This window comes from Octopus bimaculoides, chromosome 3 (genome assembly GCF_046866305.1).
Source record: "Octopus bimaculoides isolate indiv1 chromosome 3, ASM4686630v1, whole genome shotgun sequence".
Lineage (NCBI taxonomy): Eukaryota > Metazoa > Mollusca > Cephalopoda > Octopoda > Octopodidae > Octopus > Octopus bimaculoides.
In genome coordinates this window covers 87,777,140-87,804,572 of record NC_142930.1, presented here as the reverse complement: position 1 = coordinate 87,804,572, position 27,433 = coordinate 87,777,140, and the positions used below count along the sequence as shown (strand labels likewise).

At 32.5% G+C, this 27,433-nt stretch overlaps 1 protein-coding gene across 11 annotated transcripts in view; it reads right to left on the bottom strand.

Annotated features, from left to right (window-relative positions):
• LOC106881143 (uncharacterized) overlaps window positions 1-27,433 on the bottom strand; it is a 406,256-nt gene that overhangs the window by 90,737 nt on the left and 288,086 nt on the right. For 7 of the 11 annotated variants that reach the window (XM_089349353.1, XM_089349355.1, XM_089349356.1 and 4 more), the window contains one exon: window positions 13,033-13,155. The exons of 2 other annotated variants lie outside the window; for them this stretch is intronic. In XM_089349353.1, the coding sequence (XP_089205479.1) occupies window positions 13,033-13,155 (123 nt within the window). Of the gene's footprint in view, window positions 1-4,232; window positions 4,442-13,032; window positions 13,156-27,433 lie in introns of those variants that run through there. 2 more of the 11 variants (XM_089349362.1, XM_089349363.1) reach the window with 2 other exon arrangements.

Genomic DNA, 27,433 nt, shown 5'->3' with positions numbered 1-27,433 from the left:
ACTGGTGTGTGTGTGTGTGTGTGTGTGTGTGTGTGTGTGTGAGTGTGCATGCTCACTTATTCACCATCTTGAGTATTTCTGTCCTGTGCACATATATAGACAAATGAAAGCATAAAACACACACACACATGCACACACACACATACACACACATAGACATACATATACACACACACAGACACATCTCTTTATACGGAGAAAACACTTTGGGTTGTACATTCCCCAGTATCACTATCTTCACAATGAAGGAAATATATCCAGTGACAAGGATGACCCAAGACAACTGGCACCTACCCCCTGCTGCAAGGGGCTGATGGAAATCGCTATTTTGAAGACCACTTTAGGCTGACCAGCATAGCTTATTTTTTTTCTTTGGGTGTACTCCCCAAGATGCACCCAGAAAGAAGTCATGTAGTGAAGATAGTTTGCTACCCAACCACCACAGTTAAAAAGCTCTATTTACTTCTCTCTTGGACAGATGTCTAATCAAGAAATAAAGCAATTATCACCCTCAAAACAATCATATTGCACATTTGTTCCCCACCTCAAGTATTTCTATATTCATGTATGCTATTACTAGAAAGTTATTCTGTTGGGTTCCTCTGTTCTTTTGACAGGTTTTGTCTTTGTTTTACTGCGTTTCCAATAACACTGCTAATCGAGCAATTCTAATGGGGTAGGGTGGAACAGTTTACCGCTAACAACCCGACTGTGTAACAGGTTGTACTGATTGCACGCTAGTTGTAGCACTGAAGGCAACCATACACACACACACACACACACACACATGCACTATAGCCTGTAATTTCATTCCTTTACACGAATTTGAGGTAAAAAGGTAAAACAAAAGTGAAATTAGAAAGAACCAGACAGATCAATTAACTGTTTTTGTTTGAGAATGGAAATAACTCAACAGTCCAAGGCAAGTTGGGAAGATTTACCAATTACGGTTTATTTATTTATTATTATTGTTATTATTATAAGAAGTAGTACTTTTAGTAGTATATGGTTATGACTATTTTTGCTGGAAAATGTCGATTTGTTATATAATTTAGATGAATGAACTATACATGAAGAATTACAATAGATAGCATAGCAGATTAGAACTTTGATCACTGTCGGGAATATTTTTTTATATGCAAAAAGAAAAAAGAAACAAAAAAAAAAAAACTACTTAATTTTTATATTCTGTATCTATATATTCCACACATCTACATGAAGTTAAAAATTGCTGTGAGCAATATCGATATAGAAAAACAAATAAAAGTCAGTGAAATTTATAAATGTGAACCAAAAATCAATAATGTAGTAAATACATGTTTTCGCAATGTTTTTCTTTTCTTTTTAAGGAACATGAAAAAATTAATTTTTTTATAGGAAATCTATGTAATTTGTTCATTGAAGCATGACTAAAATGAATTTTTTTTTTTTACAAACATTTCATTTGGTAACACACTTCTGATGACATTTAGTAAATAAATATTTTAAGAAAATACCTTAAATTTTATTCTAAGAAAATATATTTCAAAATTGTATTTTGGAAAATGGTGTATGAAATATTTTAATGCACATGCACACAATTATATATACATACATATATATATATTTTTTAAACTATAAATATGTTTTTGCATATGTATGTGCATGTGTGCACATATACATACATGTCTGTGTGCTTGTGTATGTGTACATCTATAAACAAATATATACATGCATGAAAATATATATAATATGTGTGCACATGTATGTACATGTCAGTGTGTATACATGCATGCATGTTTCTATATGTGTGTGTATGTACCAATTAATGCATGTTATATAAATTTATACCCTCCATACATATGAATTATACAGAAGCAGACCACTTCTACATATATAAACCTAAACACTAGATTAAGGTAAAGGCTTTTGTCAACATACTTACTGCATGTCTGTGCGTACATATATATATATTACATACATATATATATATACCACATGTACATATGTAACAACACACACATACATATATAGTTACATTCTCTAATATTATATAGACATTTTCATGCACACACATTTGTACATACACATATAATTTTCAATAAAATAAGTACCTCCCCATGTCCAAACATTTCCATCTTCGAAAGTAGGAATTGTTAATGTTATTCTTTAATAGTGATTATGTAAATTAAGTAAATATACAGAGCTGGTGAAGGTAGGAAGGCAGAATTTAGCAATGTGTGAGAGCATGTGTGTATGTGTGTGTGCATATATGTATATATATATATATATATATATATATCTATATAACTATATATATATACATACAGTAGCTGCAGAGGCAAAACCAGAGAGAGAGAGAGAGAGAGGGAGGGAAGGAGAGAGAAAGAGAAAGAAAGAGAGAGAGATGAAGTTGAAGTGGGATTTCAACTATGAAACTTCCAGAATAATGTGGAGAATGAGAAAGCAGACAATATACAGCATGCTGGCAGCAGAAAGAAAACAACAAATTTAAAGAAACGCTCTATATTTTACTTTTTTTTTGAAAAATTGATTTTTCGTTCTCCCACCTCCCTCTCTTTTTCTCTTTTTTCACTTTCTGTCTGTCTGTCTGTCACTTCAGCCCTTGCCACTTTTCACTTTCTACCATTTAGAATTAAACATTCTCGAAATATTTTTGAGACAAGATTCCACAATATCTCATATTTGTCAAAATAAATAAATAAATAATATAATTAAATAAATAAAGTAAAAACACACACACACACACACAAAATAAAAAAAAAATGCAAGAAAGAAAACAGAAAAGATTTCAGCACTACAAAGACATTATTTAAGAAAAGTGTAAGTTGTGAATGCATTGAACACAAACGCAGTTACTTTGTGCACACAGTCACATACATATACTTATTGTACGTGCATTTGTGAATGTGTGTGTTTTCAGGAATAATTATATAGACGGAGAAAGATACAGAGAAGGAAAGAAAAAAGAGAAGGCAGACAGAATAGAGACATACTGAAGTGGATGGGGAAACTGATAAGGTGACAGACAAAAAGACTAAGAAAAGAATGTGTGTGACATGTGGTGCATAATGAGATGAGAGAGAGAGAGAGAGAGAGAGTGTGTGTGTGTGTGTGTGTGTTTATAATTTGTGAACTGAAGGAGGAAGAGGATGGGTGTGTGTATGTGTGTGTGTGTGTGTGTGTGTGTATATGGGTGTGTGTATGTGTGTGTATGATTTGAAAGATGGGAGAAAGAGAGACAGTGTGTGCGTGCATTTATGAATGTGTTTAAGACAGAAGAGAGAGAGAAAGGATGAACAGAAAGGGCATGCTTATGGTGGATGAGATAATAGAGAATGAATGAAAGAGAGAGACAGAGAGAAGGAGAGAGAGTGAGGGAGAGATTGAGAGAGAGGGAGAGAGAGAAAGAATGTGTGTGTGTGTGTGTAGGGGAGTGTGTATGTGAATGATCTCATCAGTAAGATTCACTCGCCCACTAAACCAAGTAGTCCGTTACTAATAAAGTACTATAAGGACGGTAACACAACAGAAACGATGCTATCATATTGATTACAATTTACCAAGAGAATAACAAACACATTGATAACAAAAACACAAACATCCTGAAGAAGATGTGGGGTCAGGTAAGTGTGGGGTGGAGAGAGAGAGAGTGAGAGAAAGAAATGAAAACAAACAAGGACTTTTCACACAAAACTAAACCGAGCAGGAGGCAGTGACAAAGATTTTTAAACTATTAAAAGAAAAAAAAAAAAAACATGATAGAAATCTATGTGTTAATATGAATACAATAGAAACAAATGAAATAGCTAAACCAGCAAAAAATGAACATGGTGACAATGATGTTGATGAATGGATAATTTGAGTATTTTTTTCTTTTGATTTTTAGCACCCAAAGTATTGTAATGATTTATATCATTAACTAATGGTATATTAGCTGAAATAACGTGTATGTATAGAAGGCAACAGCAGAGGAATGACTTGCCAAACGAGGGCTACCAATGCACTATTGCTATATAGATGCAGTGCCTGCTGCAGGCAGCTGGAGAGAAGGCGACAGATAACAGTAGCAGCGGTATAGAAAAGACGAAGGAAGATGGAACAGCAGTTAGCTGTCCAGTTGACCGCCCTGTGTTGGTGTTGTTATGTTTCCACTGAGAGTAGATGTTTGCAGGTGATGCAACGAGAGGCAAATCAATGACATACTTTTGGAGTATTCAGCAAGCACCTACCTGCGAGCCAATTATATTCCACGACGCTTTAGATTTTGCAGAAGCACTTATCAGTTTTCAACTGCAACATATTAAACATTCAAACACTATATGGCTCTCTTCAAAGAATTGATGCCTAAGCTTGTCTTAAGATTCTTTCAAATAGTAAAATTTCAACAGATTTAAAAATTTAAAGTCACGGTGACCTAGGTTTTCATAGCAATATCTATTTTTAATGTTTTTTATTTCTCTCTCTCTCTCTTTCTCTCACTTTCTCTCTCTCTCTCTCCCTCACTCTCACTCCTCCTCCTCCTACCCTTCCCATTGCCTTTTCTCTTTTTGTGTACAGCGAAATTTTAAATATCAGCATGTAGATAATGAAAGGTTTAAAGGAGCTGCACATATATTTAATTACTGGCAATGTATCTCAGTCGTACTTCATACAGCCTCTCTTGCATTTTTCATTTTTTTAAAAATTTCACATATTTTATATTATTTATAAATTATTACTATTTATATTTATACAAAACATAAATATTTTTTTCTCATTTTGTTTGTTTATATTTATTGTATATTTACATTTATATATAGTAAATGTGTGTATGTTACACACATGCACACACACACACACAAATATATATACATACACATATATATATGTGTGTGTGTGTGTGTGTGTGTGTGTGTGTGTATGTATTTATATATACATATGTGTGTGTGTGTGTGTGTGTGTGTGTGGAGGGAAAAAGACAGAGAGAGCTAAATAACTATATAGTTAGAAAGATAGGCAAACAGACAAATAGATAGGTATATATATAAATATATATCGAGAGAGAGAGAGAGAGAGAGAGAGAGAGAGGGGGGGGAAGAGAGTGAGAGAGAGAGAGAGAGGGGGGGAAGAGAGTGAGAGAGAGAAAGAGCTAAACAGAAAGATAGATAGATGGATATAATTCTTTGTTAAAATCATCAATAAATCTGGACAGTGACAGTACATTTTGGCTGTTATTAGATTTCTTGCAAGGTCATTGTGACCCAACAACTATTTGAATTAGACAAATAGGAATAAATTAAAATATATCAGCTATTTTAAAAGGAAATGAATTTTCCCTATTTCTTCGAAGATGTTTACTGATAAATTTTTTCTTGGTTTATTTATTTGTTTTAAAATTCACTGTGGGTGTGCAAGGTAGTCGGGGAAAGAGGTGTGTGCATGAGATTTTACTAATAAATCAAAAAACCCATTTATTTTCTGAGGGACTTTGTATCAGACGATATAAACATTAAGTTATATATTTTAAAACAGAATTTTATTATGCCTGCAGAAACACCAATACCCATCCAACAATCAATCTACACATTTATTTCTTTATATGAAATTGTTTGCATAAAAAAAAGGAGAGAGAGAGAGAGAGGGAGAGAGAGAGAGAGAGAGAGAGAGAGAGAGAGAGAGAGAGAGAGAGAAAGAGAATAGCAATCTTCTTTCATCAATGAATAAATAAGTTAAAGCCACATTTTATATGAGGGGAGATGGAATCTGGATTAACATCAAAAATAAGATCAAATTTAACTCTAAACAACAACAACAACAATAATGGTTTTCAAGATTGGCACAAGGCATAATAATAACTGTTTCTAATATAGACACAAGGCCTGAGACTGGGGATGGGAGTAAGTCAATTAAATCAACTCCAGTATTTGTCTGATATCTTAACTTATTGATCTTAGAGGGATGAAAGGCAAAGTCGACCTGAGTGGGATTTGAACTTAGAACATAATGAGCCAAAACAAATGCTTAGCAAATGCTGCTAAGCATTTGAGAAAATGCTTTAGCAATTCTGCCAATCCAGCACCCTAGGTAATAATGACAATAATAATGACAATTTCTTTCATCAGCATGATTCAAGTTAAAAGAGAAGCCACAATTTATGCTTTACACAAGAGCATTAAGAGCTATCATGGAGCAGTGTGATAGTAAGGATGCTAATGAAGTAAATGATAAAGCTCTAGTTGGAAATCAACCCTGTCACAGAAGCGATTTGTCCAGAACATACCAACTATAACATGGCACCAGTTATAAATAACAATAAGGATGAACAGTTTGAACATTGGCACAAGGTTAAGCATGTTTAAAAAGGAGCTATTGCTGAATGAACTAACTCAATTGTTTGACTAGTATTTACTTTATTAAACCCAGAAGGATGAAAAACAAAACTAAATCCATTGTGGGTTTGAATGTAGAAGGAGAAATTAAATATTGTACGGCATTTAGTGAAGCACTCAACAGTTTCTATAAACACCTTCACCACCTTGATAATAATAATGATGAATGAAATTCCTTTAGCCGTGTCTTGGTGGCTATTGAGCTCTCTTTAATTCTGTTATGCCAAGAACTTAGCAACCTTTCTAGAAGAGAAAATGCACCAGTACAATCTGTAAAGTGGTAGGTGATAGGAAAGTGATCCAGCTCTTACAAACTGAGCCAAATGAGAGAGACAAGCACCAGTCTAAGAAACAACGTGAAGCATGATGAACCATCTAACTCATCCCAGCACAGTAAGCAGACACAAACATGATGATGATGAAAAGGATGAGGATTTCTCATGCATGAGACTAGTTGTGGTTAAGCACTATGTCACCTTGATTGCACAGCCCTGTGATCAAGAGTACAGTGCCCAATGTCCTCTAAGATACAGAAGAAAGAGTGTGATTATGAGGGAAATTTGGTGGCTATTTGTAAACATTTGTGTGATCATGTAAAGGCTTTCATTGGTTTGTTATGAGTAGCTTTTGTAAGATGTTTAGTTCACAGATTTGACATCAGATACTTTTTTTAAGTTTCAGAAGAATAAAAAATTAAGTCAACCACAGTAAAATTTTAATAAAATGTAATGATGTTGCCATACAATCTGATAGATATTCTTACTGACGTTCAAATGGGTATTAAAGTTGCAGAGTTTAAGTGGAAACAAATATCTCGAGTCATCTGTAATTGGAAGATTCTGATTCAGATGATGGTTAAGAATTATAAGATGGTGGTGTGCTCGGTTGCTCTTTTTGGGTCTAACTTATTGGTTGGCAGCTTTGAAAGAACAAACAGATATTGTAAGTCAAGAAAATGCAAATGCTCCAATGTGTGCCGGGGTTGACTACATTAAGCTATGTCATGAATGAAAATGCACTGAGAGCCATGGAAGTAGAACTTGTTATTCATAAAATGAGTGAGGTGATCTGAGTTGCAACTGGTATAGGGAAATGAGATGCTGTGCAGAACAATTGCTATCCTTAAGAATCAACCCAAATGACTAGCAGCTTTTAAAGATGGCCAAAGAAATGGTAGATGGATTAACTGCGAACATATATGCAATAAGTCAACATCTCTTCGAGATGTCCTTAACCAGGCCAAATAAAAGAGAGCATAACAAAACAAACTCAATGAATGTATTTCTGGAATAATATAGAGGATTTGATTGAAACTGATAATAAGCAGATTGAATGGCACCAAAGCAGTACATAACTAAGTTATAACAAAAGCGGGATAAAAACCCTACTCAACAGAAATTATAATAAAATAACAATATAAAAAACAGCTGTAAATATACATATAATATGCCACTTTTTCCTGAAAATTAATTCCTCACTTTTGCCTGAGGCAAAAAATCTTGGAGGAGAGGTATATAGTTGATCAAATAAACCAATGCATTCCTGGTGCTTATTTTATCAAATTTAGATGAATGAAAGACAATATCATATCAATCCTGACGAAATTTGAAATCAGAACACAGCATTATACAACAAAATATTGGATAAGCATTTAGATTGATATAAAGTCTATAATAAGGTTGCAAATGTATAATTGATTGACTGAAACTGTTACAGTTATTTTATCAAGGTAAACTTATCCTTAACCAAAACAATAACCCTTTCTATTATAGTAGTGGTTCTCAAAGTGGGAGGTATTCCCCTCCTCCTCCCAGGGCAGTGGAAAGTTCCAAGGGGATGTTGAAGACAAGTAGAGCAATAATGGGGTAGCGATTCATGTAAAAACAACAAAATAATGGGTTCATTAGGATAAGTTTATTTGTGAAATACAGTTGCTTTGAATTTGCTTCAGAAAGAGGTCTATGTTTGAGATGATTAGTTGAGGTGGGGAAGCTAGGAATGTGGCCTGGGTGTCAAGTTTGGGAACCACTGTACTATAGGCACAGGGCCTGAAATTTTAGGGGAGGAGGCTAGTCGATTACATTGATCCCTGTGCTTAACTGGTACTTATTTTATTGACACCCAAAAGTACGAAAGGTAAAGTTGACCTCAATAGAATTTGAACTCAAATGCTGCTAAGCATTTTGCCTGGAACAATAATGATTCTGCCAGCTCACTGCCTACGTTAGCCATAGTAATTAATATGGTTTAATATTTCACATTGGTAATATAAATTTTTATTCAGATTACACTAATTTCAAAAGATTTATATGAAATTTATTTTAATTTATGAAACAGAACAAAATCAAAATGAGAGGTATAAAGGAAAAAGTCAAAATTAAAATGAACACACACGTACATATTGCTTAACAAATGCGTTGGATAAAGTATATCCCCTTCAAACTGATTAAATTAACACAAGAAAATAATATAAGGAATAATAATTTAATGTATTTAATGAAAACAAATACTGAACAAGAATATGAAAGCTAAGTGATAAGATTAATTAAACAAGATCTGCAGCTTTGTAAAATTTTATATATAATTACACACACACACACACATACACGCACAGTACATATTTATCAACTTTTACAAGGAAAAGATTCACAATGACTTTGAAGTTTCAACTTGTTCAAATATATATGTATTTGTGCATGTCTCTTCCAACCCATGCCAACATGAAAAGGCAGAAGTAAGAATGATTTTGTGTACACATGAAATCATCCTCAACAACACCATTTTTACTACTGCTTTTTTCATGTTGGCATGGACTGAAAGAGACTTCTTGAAGCAGTATTCTATGGTCTATGGTTGGATGCCAATCCTAATGCCACCCCTTAATGGCTTTGAAATATGGTACTTCACCAGTTTTCACATGTCAAAACCATGGAACTACAGGATATATTTTGTATGTGGGACGTAAACAACCATCTCCAATTCTCAAGCTGTGTAAATATGAAAACTTGTGAAGACAAGCATATAAACACACACACACACACACACACACACACACACACACATTTATGCATGATGAACTTTCATACGTTTTCTTTTTGATAAATTTAACTCATAAGACATTGGTTACTCCAGTAGGATGGAACTTGAAACCATGTGATTGTGAAGCAACTTTCTTAGCCACAACCATGCCTATGGCTATATATTTGTGCATGTGTGTGCGTGTGTGTATACACATATGTGTGTAAATGCCAACACTCATCATGAAACGTAAAACAGCTATCACTAAAGAAGAATATATACTAATGAAACCTCTATGCCTTCAAAGTCTCTATATTTTGAACCTTTTTCATTAGATTCATTTTGTTTAATCATCTGATGAGAATGTCTTCAATTTTTACATAGTAGCAGTTAGCAAGGGCCATGAGGAGGGGCATGTATAGGACATTATTCCCCACCAGAATATGGGATGCATGACCAAATGACATCAAGAAATAATCACAAACTTCAAAATGAAAACCTTTCTTTTCATCAACTCTCTCTCTCTCTCTCTCTCTCTCTCTCTCTGTCCCATCTCTCACTCTCTCACATGTACACATGTGCAATATATATATAAATGAAATGAAAATAAGATTAAAGAGATGACTTAAAATGTCCAGTGGCATTTATTTAAACACCATACAAGGTAAATTATTAATTTATTGAAACTACCTCTGTTACTATGGACAGTGGTAAATCACTTAGTGGTAGTTGGGATCAAGCGTCAAGAATTCTCCAAAATCAGTATACCATTAAAAAAACGACAGTTTAATGCCTGGAGATAAGAAATCATCAATAGATATGTGTTTCTACCTCAATTGGTGCCTCAGCATAACAGATTACACTTAGACACAGGCCAAAAAGTATAAAACACATTTATAACTAAGGTAATTTGCATAAATAAAATGGAAATGAGCTAAGAGAAATAACTCTAAGTGGTCAGTAGCTTCAGGAAGACCAAAGAAAAGCTAACATCACACTACTTTATCCATCAAATATCAAAGAGACTGCAGTAACTCTGACGGCAGTAGCATGGCCTAATAAAAGTCAAGAAGCTAGAATGAGTTTAAAACTATAAACTCAAATACACATACAGACCTATGTATTTGTTCGGCTGATTAAAAACATATGTTCCAACATTATAAGGAAAAACTTTAAAATTGCCATGATTTATTATTATTAATGAAAATAAATGGTTACAGACTATAACTTTTTTTATTTATTTAATCGGTTTTTGAGAGACACTTAAAATAGGATTAGAGATAGACAGAATGAGTAGATAGGCATAAAATATGAAAGCAAAGTTGGGGGGATACATAAAGTCAACATGCAGGAAACATGGAAAGGAAATCTATAAAGTTTATTTTGCATAGAAGATTTTACTGAATGGAATGAAGCTGCTGAATAAATGAAACTCTGAATAGCTTCAAGAAAAAAAAAAACATTAAAGCAAGAACAATATGTTATCTACAATAACAGCTGTTATAGAATTCTTGAAATGTAACACTGGTCATATGTTGGAAAATACTTATGGTATAAATTTAAAGTAAAGAATTTCCTTTAATAGTTTTACATATGGCTATGCCATCCTTTTTGTAGGTATGTTGACTGAAAATTAAAGACTGCAAACTTATTGCCAAACGGTTTGAATTTTACTTCATTGATTCACACTGTTAGAATGAAAAAGGACCATAAAAACCTTCAGAGGTTTTTGCTACAGATGTGCTTATCACTATTTTAAAAGAAATCTATATTACATTGCTTTATTCTATGTTTGTAATGCCTAAACTATGGAATAAATTTGGTGACATAATCTTATTACACACATAACCATTTTATTGTTTGTAAGTCATTTGACTGATCAAGTAAGAGAAGAAATTGAGCGCATAATCTATTGTGGATATAACATTTAAATTGTTTAAATAATTCAAATTGTTCCTAAGACAATTGACAGATAAATAAATATTTTGAATTAGTATAATTCATCTATATTACTGATATAGATATTTTTTTTTAGAATTTACAATTCAGTGTAGCAGCTACAGTAGTTTGCTCAATAGGACTATGCATTTAAGCTTAACTATATGAACTTTTTTCTGGTATGAAAATAAGACAATAGTATTTACTATAAGGATTTGTTAATGCTTTACCCACATAATCGTACCATTTCAGAATATTATAGAGAGAGTATATCTGATTTCTTGGTTAAGGTTGCTTATATCTTGACATAAAAAAAAAATCAAAATAATAAATAACAATACTTAATATAAAAGAGGTGATGACTGTATACAAAAGAATATAATTTTCAAAGATATTCTCTCCTATGACTCTGCACTAACTATAAAAATCTCAATAATGAACTACTACAGAAAAAATTCACTTTCAAAAGAAATTATGCATTTCATGAGCTCCATAAACTCTCAACAATCATACATTTTTCAAAAGAACCATGGACTTTTCATGGGTATTGTTAGTTATTATCATTATCAAGGAAATAGTAGAGTCCTAGTCTGAAAGCTTTACATTATTTTAGTTTAAATCCAATAGGGGCTAATTTGGTTTTTTATCTCTCTAGACAAAATAAATATCAAGTGTCCTGAGATTGATTCAACTAACTAAACTCCTACACATAAATTTGTGTCTTGTCAATGCAGAAATTATTATCAATATATGCTGATTGTACTTTGATATGAATGGAACTACAAACAATTCAAACCAAAGGAACATTATCCATTTAGTTATATAAGAGTATAGAAACAATATTATACCAGTGTGTGATGACTTGTATTTCTCTAAAAGTTGGAACACTCAACCAACTACTTTCTAAAAGTTACCTTAAGAAATAAACCTATTCAGATATTATAAATTTGTGCCATATGTATACAGCAAGTAAACAAATGATGTGTTCAACATTGTTTTTTTTTGTTTTTTTTGGCTTTCTTAAATATAATAAGCTCTCTTGCAAGAGAAATCTTGAATGCTAAGCGAACAAACAACTCTACAATATAAATCTATTGGTCAAAGGATAAAACTGCAGGAGCAAAATACTTTGTTTAAATCAGGTCATAACAGCTTTCACCTAAAAATCTTTTTGTTTATTGACAATCTAGAATTTAAAAGCATAACAAAAAACAAGGATTTACTGAAATTCTAATTTAAGTAATTATCATTATTTATGAAATCTTTTTTTTAAATGACTGTCAAATTTGGAAAACTTTAGTGTTTGGTTGAAAAAGAAATAGGTCTTGTGCACAGTTAGTACAGGGATTCTGTTTCATTTCTAATTTTATATATGTGTGTGTGTGTGTGTGTGTGTGTGTGTGTGTGTGTGTGTGTGTGCGTGTGTGTATGGATGTGTCTGTAAACTAGATGGCACTAACTCTGCCTTTGCCCCTTTCAGAATGATTGCATGTCAATGAGGATACATTGCAGGCAACCAGTCATTGTGGTAGTGTCATTCATCATCCTATAACAAGAACAATGCAATGATAGGAAACTTCCATCACCAGCACAATTTCTATCCTTATATATGGTGTCGGTATCAGATTGTAGTTGATGTTGGATTTAAGTAAGATAATAGAGGGTTATTCAGTTCATAAGAAAATACACAGTAATAAGTCCTTACCCCAATGTGGTATACTGGGTGATCGAGGGGCGGTACCTCCACGTTTGTGAGGGGGAGAATCCATCTTCTGGGTGGCAGAGGCAGGGCGAATGTCAGGATACCCAGTATGCCATGGCACTTCCCCTACAACAAAAAGAATGTGGTGAAAGTAAATCAGGTTGTTCTCAAATTTATCCTCAAGAAAGATCACTTTTGTTAAATAATTAAAATATTCAACAATATTTTACAGAAGGCCATGCTGTTAAATAGATACGGTTACTTTAGAATTAATGGCTCCAAATAGCAAATACAAGGCGCATATGAATATGTGTGTGTGTGTATGTATGTGTGATTGCCTGATTGATAATTAGTAAAGTCTGGTTATGTAGAACATTTGTAATAATGCAAATATGAAGGAATGGAATAGAATTTTAAAAATAAATATTAGCTACTATTTAAAAAGTTTTAAAAAAGAGAAAAAGGAAAATGTAAAAAAATGAAGAATAAAAGACAAATATGGAAGAAGCCAACTTCTTCCATATTTGACTTTTATACAGGTTCTTCAATTTGTCACAAAATATTACTGATGCAAGAGCATGAGAATATTCTTTTCTACTCTAGGCCTGAAATTTTTGGAGAGGGGCCAGTCGATTAGATTGACTCGAGTATGCAAGTGGCACTTAATTTATTGACCCCAAAAGCATGAAAGGCAAAGTTAACCTTGATGGAATTTGAACTCAGAATGTAAAGACACACGAAATACTGCTAAGCATTTTGCCCAGCGTGCTAACATTTCTGCCAGCTTACTGTCTTAATGTATGAGAATATTGACTAAGTGAGGTAAAGAATTATTGCTGTTTAGTATTCTTCAGAACACAAAGTATGCTTTCTTTAGCCACTGTAACAACAGTTCTTATTGCTATCTTCATCTTTACTTACCTTTACCATTATCACAACTAATAATCACTGTTATCATCATCATTCTCACCAATCAAGGCAGTGAGCTGGCAGAATCATTAGCACATTGGATGAAATGCTAAGTGGTATTTTGCCTGCTGCTATGTTCTGAGTTCAAATTCTGCAGAGGTTGAGTTTGCCTTTCATCCTTTCGGGGTCGATAAATTAAGTACCAGTTGAGTAGGGGGGGGGGGGTCGATGCAATCGACTTACCCCCTCCCTCAAATTTCAGGCCATGTGCCTATAGTAGAAAGGATTATTCTCACTAATCCCCCCTGCTTCAGCTACTCTCAGTTGTTTCTCCCTTGTAATGAATTTTCTTGTATCCTGCTTCTTTTTTACCTCCACCTTTTTTTTTTAGACCTGTGCTGCAAATATTACACCTATAGTTGATTCTGTGTTTCACTCAATGTATCTGAACTCTTATTCATCAGCAAATGATCCCTACCTAAGAACTAGAAAAAAACAAAAAAACCTCACTGGTTCAAAAACACCTGTCTTTCAGTTTCTTTATTTTTCTCAAGTTGAGTGTCCTTTGTCATTACTATGCTAGTATATATGAACACACACACACACACACAAGATGAATAAGCAGAGAAAGTATAGTGCTAGATAGAATGCCATATACTACTTATTCTGGCACTGCTGAGGTCAACTTGCCTTTTGTCCTTCAGAGGAGGAGGTGGTAACTATAGTACCAGACAAACATGGGGGTTGATTCTTCTTCACTTTCTGTTCTATAATTGGCTATGTTGCACAAAAGGGAGATGGATTAAATGAAGGGCTAGCAACCTCTTCTTACAGAAAAGCTAACAGGCTACTGAAATCACTCAAGAATGGCCTGAAATTTAAGGAGAGGAGGTTTGTCAATAATACCAACCCAAGCACTCCATAGGTACTTATTTCACTGAATCCCAAAAGAAGGAAGGCAAAGTTGACCTTGGTGGAATTTGAACTCAAACATAAAGACGGATAAAATGCTGTTTAGGATTTTATCCAGTGTGCTAATGATTCTGCCAGCTTGCCACCTTGAATGTAATGTTAATAATAATAATAATAACAATGATAATAGTAATGATAATAGTAATGAATGTGTTTGAACATGTGTGTGTATGTGTGCATATGCATGCATGTGTGTGTTTATGTAACACAACAATAACAAAGGTCTGCACAATGTATATCATAATCATTATTATCATTTAACATCCACATGTATATATATATATATATATATATATATATATATATATATATACAAACTTACATCTCTCTCTCCCCCTCTCTCTCTCATATATATGTGTGTGTGTGTGTGTAAAACATGCACAAATGTGTTTACATATATGTATATACATACATACATATATATATATATATATATATATATATATATATATATATATATATACAGTAAATACATATGCCTCATATCACTATTATAGGTAAAGAAAAAGTGCAAGATGGAGTCAGAAAGATAGGGGAATATTTTGAGATAATGAAAAAAGATTGCATATTACAGCATACACCATCAAGTAGCAAATGTAACTTAGAAAAATGAAAATAATGCAAAACATTTCTGTATATCAAATATGAACTATATAACCTGAATTTGTACAATGATAAAAAGTCTTTGCATATATTATAGGTATAATAATTAACATGATAACATGGAGTAGCTAATCCAAATTATTAGCAGAATGACAGCACTAGAAAAATGCACAGATATACTGCATATACTTTTTTATGAGCTGGTACATATTTTTTTGTGAGATGGAATGCTTATTTAATTAACACAAAATCAGATGGTTTGTTGTATAATACCCTTGCTGCTGTTTTTAATATTAAAGTTTTTGTTGCTTTTTCTTTTTAATTGACTGAGCTTTTAGAAATAGGTGTTAAATTTAGTGTTTATTTAGTTTCATGTCTGTGTGCTCTGAGTGCAAATCTTACCAGAAATAATTTAATCTAATATCATCACTTCAGTGCTGATAATACAAATAACTGTAATACAATGGCATTGATTGAATTCTTTTTCTCTTGAAAGAAAACTGAATTCTCTTTCTCAAAGGAGAAATAAAGTGCATTGTACTTGAAAATGATCATTAGTAGGATATTTTTTTATTCAAATCAAGCTTATTATTAGTTTTTTTTTTTGTGTTGCAACCAGGATTTTTTTTCAAAGACGGAAAGGCAGTACACATCTTTAGATCATGCCATATAGTTTTCACTGCAGTTTTGATTACAATTTATTTACTCCCTACAGATATTCAAATTCATTCAAATACAATAAACTCAGGTTAGATACAGGTTTATCCAATAAAATACCCATGCATTAGACACACTGATACTAAGATATCACAATTTTTAAGTTCAAACTAAGCTGTGGGTACTATAGTAAAATTAAAAGAGTTTAAAAAAAAACCCAGTTAATTGTTCAAGTAGCAACCAGATTTTATATTGATTAACTGTGTTTATGGATTAAAGTAAGATTTAAAAGTTCTGCACAGTTTGTTGCAATATTGTATTTTAGACAATAACTGTATCAATGCAAAAAATAAGAAATTAGTTATAACAAAGAAAACTTCTGTGACCAGTTTTGTGAAGGTAAATAACGCCTAATTAAGGATGGTTCCATTAAACTGAGAAACTATGTTTAGATCTCATCTCATTGTTTGCAGCCTTCTAATTGTCACCAATTGCTTTACTGTTTCTACCATGCTGTAACTAAAATTACTTTCCCCAATTATCGTTATCAGTAATTAAATTCTATTCCAGCAAGTATGAGAAGAAAACTTTGCCTTAAAGAATACATGCTTACTACTTTATTTTAACTGGTTTATAAGAAACCAGTTGAAGAAGTGGTATTTCACTTTATGCTGAGAAATGAAAAAGACAGCCATATGGACCATTTGATAAAAAGGAAAGTAGTTTTGATATTAATTAAAGGTTATGCTTTCATATGTCTAGAGCCTGTAAACATTGGAAAGCTTATATTTAATTAACATTAATGATTTAATACTTCAGTACATATTCAAAGGCTGGGAACCAAGTGAAGAGAGAATGATTGGATTGAAGAGGTAAACTGGTAGATGAAATTAGGAAAACAAAATTCTGTCCCAAGGCTACAAATTGTTTTGAAATAAAGAGGATGCAACGACACAAACATAAAAATATGACTTAATATAATTCAAACTCTAAGCTTGGATTAGTCTGTACATTTAGTCAGTTAAGCGCAAGAGAATCAAAAATTTACTGAAGTTTATCTAGAAAGCAAGATGGCCAAATTTTGAATGAGGGCATGATGTACAAACAAAAATATAATTTTAGTAGAGTGAATGAAAAATGAAATTTAACATGCTCCTTGGTTCTGATTGGCTATTTCAAGCATAAACTTGGGATCAAGATAATTTCACAAAAAGTCCAAGGTCTAAAGAAACAAACACATAAAGCAATTTAGCTATGAGAGGATATTCAGTAGCCTAATCTAAAAATTATTGTTTGACCTAAAGTCAACCATGATTGATCAAAAGCATTCTAGCCATGACCATCCTGTCTTTCCAGCAGTCAAACTGTATCTAGGACTAAAGTAGACAATTTAGTCCTAGATACAGTATGACTGTGGAAACTAAATAGGAAGAGAAGAAATTTAGTCTAGGGTAACACTGATACTCTCTACATAGTAAAACAAATACAAAGGACATACTTGGCTATGAGTAAGCTCTTACACCTAGCATTCATTGACTTGAGAGGACCTTTGACAGGGTTCTATGCTCTGGAGTCTGGTGAGTGTAAAGAAAACTACTATGAAAACTTAGAGGTTGAAAAATAGCTTGTGGGCGTTGTGCAAGCTATGGGTAGAGCCATTATCGGCCCAATGAACATTAGCAATGTGTTCCCCATAGTGTGTCTATCAGGGCTTGATTTTTAGTCTTCCCATTTATTATTGCCTTCCAAGCCATAATAGTGGAGTTTAAGATCAGCTGCCATGGGAATTCATTTATGCTAATTCTTATAGGTAAATCTGTCAAAAATTTACAGAAGGAACTGGAAATTTGGAAGCAAAATCCAAGAGGCTTAAAAGTATATCTAGCAAAGATTGAAGTTTTAAATAGCAGGAAAGAAAGCACAACAATTCTATATGATGTGACTAGTGTAAATTACAAATGCACAAGAGGTATAGTGACCTCAAAGGCAAGTTGAGAAGGAAGGCAGCAAAGAAGGAAATCTGCTGTGTAGCAGAATCACAGGAGTAGTTAGCAGTAAGAGAGAATGTGAAATATATTCAAGTGCTCAGAAAGCTCCCGAGGAGTGAATAGTTTTGTAACCTACATAACTCAATTAGCTGTAGAAGTGGATTCTGTCAATGAAAGAACAAATTGGTGAAAATTAAAGCCACTAACTCTGCTAGCAAAAAAGTTTCTCTCACTGATTAAAGGATAGGTTGTTTGGTGCTTATGTATGAAGTGTGCTGCATAGTATCAAGACATGGGTCTTGAATGCAAGGGATTTGAAAAAGCTGGAAAGAACTGAGTTAGCATCATATTCTACTGGGTTTGTAACGTTAGTGTGCATGAACAATGGAACTCAAATGAATTTGAGAGAATGATTGAATATACAAGGAACCAAATGCAGTGTGAAGGAGAAAATAATATGCTAGTATAGGCAAGTTGTGTGTCAGGAGGATGTTACATATTAAGAAAAGTGAGGAGCTGCAAAAGACAGGCTGAACCTTATGTTATATTAAGGGCCATGACAAGTGTGTCAAAAACTGTTCTGGAGAACACTTGACTAACCTGCACAAGCATGGTAAAACAGGGTTAAAAATGATGATGGTGATGGAGGATGCTATACTAACACTTGGATCTGTCTTGTCTGTTATGTTCACATGATGTCTGCCACCATCCCTCTTTGTTACTACTCTCCACCTATTGGTTACTCTCTCATATATCACTCATTCTCCACCCTATATCTTTTTATTTTTACTTTATGTTCCTTCCACCATGTTGCTTCTATGTAAAGGTAAGCCACATATTATATTCAGTTCTGACCCCTTTAAAACACCCATCTTTATTATATCACTCCCCACTCTCTCTTAGTTTTGATACTAGCTTTTCCATCTTCCATAGAAACCATGCCAAATAAATGGAATGTACCAGCAAGATGTATTCCTTGACCCATTTAAGAGAACAATAACACTGAATACAAACTGGTTTGAACTGTTATGATCTGTCCAACCTTTGCCAACAGGGAATATATATATATATATATATATATATATATATATATATATATATAGTAATCTCTCGCCATATCGTAGTTCACCTATCATGGATTTTCTGGCTAATATATGTAAATTTATATTACAGACTCTTCAGAATATTGTGGGTTTCTGTGGCTGAGAGGTATTTATATTTTTTTAGATTTTAATTATTTCTGTGGGAGATTTTGGAATGTAACACCTGTGTTAGTCGAGGGATTACTGTGTGTGTGTGTGTGGGGGGGTGTACACCTTTAAAACTAGGTCTAAATGACATTACCTTCCTGCAAATATACTGAATCTTCTTTACCCAGTGGAAAATAAAGGAAATTATTTACAAAACTCAAAAGACTACCAAATTCTTCTTCTCAACCAATTTTTGCCAGTGGCTGAGAATTTAAAAGTAAACTTTAGATTCACTAAGTAGACCAGGCAATTGCAACACAAGTATCAACTAAGGTGGAGATTATCATCTGTAATTACTTGCACTAAAATAATATAAACATGTGAATATAAGCAGAACAGGTTATGGAAGAGTGGTCATGAAAAATGGGGTGGCTGATGACCAAACCTGAGAAAAATAAGTATTGTAACAGAGATATGAATAAAGTGGAAAATAATGATAATTTAAAGAAATTCAATTGTAGAAATTATCTATGATGACTTAATACCACTCCTACAGCCATACAACATAGTTTGATTACAGAAACTAAACATAAGCATGAAGCATCATTTTATGCTAGCCTTACTTCCAAATTGAATACAGGCAATAAAACTCGCTTCTTTTCTGCATGTATTGATGAGCAATACAATATACTATCATAAATACATCAGGATGTAAACTGCTATACTTCACAAATAGTTACAGTTTTCTTTCTTTGTAGGACCAACTTTCATAAAAATAATGATATATGTCAGATAACCAATATAGGTTTTGTTACAAACAAAATATTCTAATATTTTGAACAGAATTTATTCTAAAAATACTCCAACTGAAAGTAACAGTTATGTACAAAGAATCCATAGGCAATATGTTAAATTAGTTGAAATGAATCTTGCAATGACTATGTGTGCATGTCTGCAAATAATATGTCTATTTCATAAAACTAAAATCATCAAACTCGCTGTTTTGCATTGTTTTTGTTGAACATGTAGAGTGACTCATTTAACATACAGCCTGCAGGATATCTGTGCAAAGATATAAGATTTAGCAATTAATATCATTATAATAATAACAATTATTTTCTCTATTTTCGAACAACAGATTGTTTATTCATGATCTTAATACAAGTTTCCACTTTGTCGCCATATCTCATCGGCATAAAGGAAGAAAAAAAAAAAAGAAAAAAATTAAATACATACCTAGCAAGATAAAATCTAGGGAATATTATAGAAAAATATGTGATACTTCGGATAATTTATTACTTACAGAATTTTGAATGCATATAAAGATCTATTTTTGTTTCATCTTTTATATGAAGAAAGCATGAAGATTTACTGCTAACATTTGGTAGAATCATATTATACATATAAATGTGAATGCAGGTGCACACATACACACACACACATTTACCAGAAGACAAAGAATATTACCCAACAATTACTTTAATAATAACAGATATGAGCTGAAAACATTTTTGAACATCTCATCATTTTTTTCTTTGTTTCCAACTAAACTATATGTATTTAAGATGAGTCGCTTTCCATCACTAATTGCTAACTGAAATATTTCAAGTTTAAATTACAAATTCTTTCTTCTTGGTTTCCATCTAGAAAATTCAGAAAATGAGTGTGTTGATACTGGAAAATTTCCTGATCATAATGGTAAATCAGTCTCCTCCTCTTGGTTACAAAGGAGTTTATTCAGTAAAAGAGGAAACTTACATATTTAAAGCCATTCATGGTTACAGTAGAATTAGTGACGCGAGGGAGGATTAATATAATTACATCATAGCGTTTTTTACCTCTTATAACATTTTATGTATATATTTCAGTACTAAATGAATTAGATAACTCTACAAATTCACAAATATATTTGAATTGTGGTATATTGTTTTAAATGAGAAGGCCTGCCTGGTTAATATGCATGTAGTGATATCTATTTACAATGTATATAAAAGGCCTAAGAGAAAGTGAAGCATTTATTTAAACCAATGGTTCTCAAACAGAGTCCATATAAGATTTTGCGTTTAAAATTTATCTGCAATAAATTGGTTATGCTTCTATAATACACAAAATATTTTAACAATTTTTTTCATAAAATTCCTAATAATATCTAATTATAAAAATAGGACATTGAATTGCTATGAGGGTCCAGGTAAAATATGGTTGAGAAATATCCATTTAAATGGATAAGGATTTCCTTCATGACCAGACATGTTTCCAAGAAAGATTGGAAAAGAAAGACACTACTTGTATGACAATGATGCTTGAATACAACTACAGACACAAACACACATTCATGTGTGCATGCACGTGCACACACACACACACACACACACACACACACACACACACACACACACACACTCACAACAGTCTTTTTCAGTTTCTGCCTTTCAGATCAACTCAGAAAGCTTTATTCAACCCCGGAAGCCTCAACCTAAGAGGCCACACACTGGGACTGAACCTGAAACTATGTGGTTGGGAAGCAAACTTCTTAGCCAATAGTTATACCAATAACTATATGTGTGTGTTTTTGTATGTGTGTGTGTGGGGGGGGGGTGCACTGTGCTTGTATGTGTGTGTGTCTTTGTATTTGTCTCTCACTGCTTGACACTTAGTGTTGCTTTGCATCCCTATAAAGTAGCAGTTCCGCAAAAAAACAGAAAGAATAAGTTCTAGACATATAATAATTTAATCACTTCAAGGTAGTGATCTCAGCTTGGTTACAGCTATAAATATAAGTTGGTTCATGTAACCAGGTTCATATTATCAAATGTTAAATAATCTATTCATCAAAGACTAATACTCTGAATTCAATTTTCTACAGGATATCAATCTTCCATAAGTTCATAATATCTTTGAGAAAGGTTGTATGTGTCATTAAAAAAAAAAATCTCAAATCCCTTTTTCCTTATGGTCAACTCTGTTACTCATTCTGAGTATCAGCAATATATTGTAGTAGCAACATGACTAACTATAACTCTCTACACATTGCAGAAAGCATATTGCACATGATTAAGAGAAAAACTTCATTTTGTTTTTGATTTTTTGTTCATTGTATCTGCTTCAAGATAAAAGAGATAACAATGGAGATTCAAGTTGATACCTGGGTGTTATAATGATGAAAACAACATTAAATCCAAACTGTTTTAAAAGTGTACTAAGAAAATAAAATTATGATCAAGGCTTTCTGAAATTAAACAACGTGATCAACAGATTCATACCATTTGTTGAGAAAACATTTTGATTTTCATGTGCTGACAATGAAAAACAGGTTTTCTCTAGGGCTATGAAAGATGTTGCAATGAAAGTTTTGATGTTTCAGTAAATTAATTAAGCTGTCAAATTAAAGAACAAACCATTTAAAACTAGGTAATTATAAAATTACTATGTTATGCAAGCTCAAAAAACATGTAATGTTTCTACATGAAAGGGATAGCTAGGGTGGAAAGGGATCTAGCTACTGAATGTTTGTTAAGTTTTGAAATGTAGATGAAAAGCAGTATGTTAACAAAAGGGTTTGGGAAGCAGATGAAAGTCATCTGATTTAAGAGAATCAAATAAATTGCATGTAGAATATAAAGAATATAACTTGATAATCTGATGGCATGGCGTTTACATTTTTAGTAATGCAGAAGAAATTCCATCTCCCTTATATAATAAAAACGGGCACATTTTTTCAGGAAAAATGCCAAAATGATCAAGCAAAGAGTAGAAAAGTTAAAATACTGATTTGCCACTGTCATCATCAGCATTATCTAAACTTCTGCTTCTTTAAATCATCATATCTATATGTGTGTGTGTGTGTGTGTGTGTGTGTCTTAATACTGAAATACTAAGAAATGAGTGCTAGAGTTATAAATTACTGATGAAAAAAAAAAAGAAAGAAAATAAATTCCCCTATGTTTATTCATATACGAAGGGGTATCCTGTAAGAGAGCAGATCCAAACATTACTCAAAATGACGGCACTAGCTGTAAGGAGAGTTATCTCCACGGTGGAGGCAATCTCCTGGAATTCCGTTTTCCAAAAAATTAATTTAACAAATAAAAATCTGTACAGAAAAGTAGAATTGTGGAAGTAGATATGAAAAAAGGAAAAAGATAAAGTGATACAAAAGATGAGGTACTAGATGTCAGAAGAGAACAGCGTATTGTTCCCTCTGACAATATGCATTGACGCATGTCGGTGAATAGAAAATTGTGCACTTCAAGATGGCTGCCAAGATTTCAACAGAATCAAACAAAATATCGAGAATAATATATTAGAATAAACAACCGCAACAACAACTGTATTGTTGTTAATGAAAAAAATTGAAACTAATTTTCTGAGGTGTTTATAGCAGCTATATTTCATTTAATCCACAGTTTACAAACACACACACACCCAAATAGACACAACCTGGTCACATGTATGTTATTTCAAAGGACATCAATCTCTTGATATTAAAAGAATCAATACAATGTCTGAGAGATAACTCACTCTACATTCCAAGTTCAAATCCCAGAAGGGTTGACGTTGCCTTTCCTCCATGCAGGGTTTAATAAGCTGTGTTTAAAAAATTAACTTCACAACCATGTAGGCTTAGATTTGATTTCACTGCAAAATACATTGAGCATGCATCTTCTGCCACACACAGATTGACCAATAACTTATAAGTAGAATATAATAGATGGAAATTCTGTGGAAGAGCTCATTGAATATGTGTATGTGCATATCTTTTACTAATGAATATTGGTGAAGGATTAAAGCTACACCAAATGAACTAAAATCTACTGCTTTGTAAACTAAGTTCCTTAGGATGCAGTGAACAACTGATTAGGTGATTGAAAACTTGTAACCAATGACATGATGGTTCACCAATTGCAGTATAAATAAAACTGAATATTGGGTTGCCATATCCAGAACTGTCAACTTGTTTACATTACATTACACACACACAAACACACGGGTAATTGGAAAATACAGACCAATTTCCTCATGCAAAACATGTAAAATTGATTGAAAACATACACACATATGCACAAATGCACACACAGAATAATAATAATAATAATAATAATAATAACAATAATAATAAAGTCTTAAATTTAAAGTTTAAAAAACTAAATAAATAATTTTAATTTGAGAAAGAGAGAGGGAGAGAGGAAGAGTATGAGAAAGAGAGAGAGAGATGGGTGAGAGAGAGAGAGAGAGAGAGAGAAAGAGAGAGAGAGAGAGAAAGAGAGAGAGAGAGAGTCAACAGGTTAATAAATCATGCACATGTTGATACTATAAAACATATCAAGTCCTAAAAATCATGTAGATTGTTTGAACATGGATCTTTATTCAATCTGTCATAAACACAGGTAAAGAGTAAAAGTGTTTGTTTTGTTTTTTTAATGCTAAAATAAAAAAATGCCTCTAGCTAGTCAAGGTTAATTTATAAATGCCACTTATTTTAGCATCAACACACCTAACAGAACTGACAAAGTTGAAATATCATCCACACAGCCACACATAAGTGTGTGATTGCATGTATATATATATATATATATATATATATATATATATATATATATATGACACTCCGTCAGTTACAACGATGAGGGTTCCAGTTGATCCGATCAATGGAACAGCCTGCTTATGAAATTAACGTGCAAGGGGCTGGGCACTCCACAGACATGTGTACCCTTATCATAGTTCTCAGGGAGATTCAGCGTGACACAGATTGTGACAAGGCTGGCTCTTGAAATACAGGTACTTCTCATTTTTGCCAGGTGAGTGGACTTATATAAATATATGTGTATATATGTAAGTATATATATATGTGTGTGTGTATGTGTGTGTGTGTGAATATGTATACAAAAATGGATATATATATTATATTAACAATATTAATAAGGATTCCTATGTAGTTGCATAGCATTACCTTTAATTTTTTAGTTTATATACTGCCTTTCATGTGTGTGTATATATATTCTTCTAATTTCTTACAAGAACTTTATTGGAATTATATGTTAACTGTTGAATAACATATTTAGAATACCTAACTAAGAGCAAGCCAGTAATCGTTTTGGTGTAATCCCTTACACAAAGAAACGAAAAACAGATAAAGAAGGTCACTAAATCTTCATCAGTTATTGGTCAGAGGGTCAAACACAATTTCACACTTTCAACAATAATATTGATCACTTCTGGTGTCACCGGTAGTAAGAAGTTGCTAGGAAATGGTGAGCCAATGAGCAAGGGACCAAACATTTCTCAGCAGCTTCTTGCTGCCGGTGCCATTAGAGGAGAGTAATATTATCGTTGAAGATGTGAAATTGCATTTGACCCTCTTGCCAATTTCTTACCAAAAAGTGATGAGGATTTGGTGACCTTCTGTGTCTGTTTACCGTTTGTGCATTTATTATATGCTTTTTTAACTTATTATTTAACAGAATTCCACATATGCTTATTTTGTTAACAGTAAGTGTTTATATGTATGTATATATATATTTGTATGTGTGTGTATAAATTAGCTATTAGTGATAGAAGGAGCCTTTATAATGAATATTAACTTACACATCCAAATTAACTTGAATGTATTGTTAAGACAGCCACGGACAGTGGTAAATGTTCAGAGAAACCATCTCATAAAGATATTAGGTACTAAAATGCATAAATTATATTGGTCAACAAAATTTTGTCAGTATTGGCAGAGGGGAATGTTGTATTATGTGATTTTATCGCAAATTGCAAATCATCAGCAACAAGTACCCAAATACCAATTGCCAGGTCGAAAGTAAGACTGATGTAGTTTATAATGTTAAGAAATCAGTGATGTCTATGATGTTCTTAACAACACATCTAAGTTAAGTTGGAAGTACAAATTAATATGTGTGTATGAGTGTATACACACATACATATCTATATATGTATAGGTGTATATATACACAGGTGCATACATATACGGGTGTATAACACATACACACCATAATATATATATATACATCCATATATATATGGACTTATATATCATATATATATATATATATATATATATATATATATATAATACTTCATATAGAGAATTAACATTGCTTATATATATATATATATTTATATACACACACACACGTGTATACACACACATATGTATATATTTATACATACACACACACGTATATATATATATATATATATATATATATATATATATATATATATTTATGAGTATTTATATGTGTGTGCATGTGTGTATGAAGCAATGTTAAAAGTGTAAATTAATGTTTTATGTATAAAAAAAAAGTATGAGTTAAATATATTTGATAACTAAATGAGAAGAAAAAACACAAACATTTTTTTAATAGAGATACATATTATTTCAGCATATTTTTTCTTCATTTTTTTTCTTTTAGATTTATGGGGTGCATGATAAATGTAAAGGTGTGTAAGTGTTCCTGAAAGCATGTATGCATTTGATTAATTAATCAACAATAGAATTTCTTATTTATATAAAAACAGATATGTAGATTAATATCCATGCTGGCCATCAAAATAAACAAATAAATGAAATAAAAGAAAATACCAACAATCTATGAGGTTTTCAGTCTATTTTCATTGTTCAACATAAACAGCAAGAATTGATATCAGCAAAAAGAAAATATCTAGAACTCATAATAGTCTTGATGATGATGATAACTATTTTTTCTTTACTAGACCACAGGATAGAAAAAGAAGAAAAAAAAGAAGAAAATAGACAATTACTAATCATAATAAAATTGCCTATAGCAGAAACCCAATGATAAATAAGCTGAACATGGCAATGAGAATTGAGGAAGTATCTACTAGCATTTAGAAAGCATGTGCATTAACTTGAAAGTGCTGCTAATTACAAAAAGGATAATTAGCAATTTGAAATACTTTGAAAATTACAGCTTTTCACATTCTAGCTCCATAATATCTGTGTAGGTGTGTTTGGAAACAGATAATAGATATTAGTAGAAAACTATGAAGGAGAGGAGGCTGGAATTTTCATTATAACATATATAGATGTATGAGCTTCAGAAACTATTGGGAGAG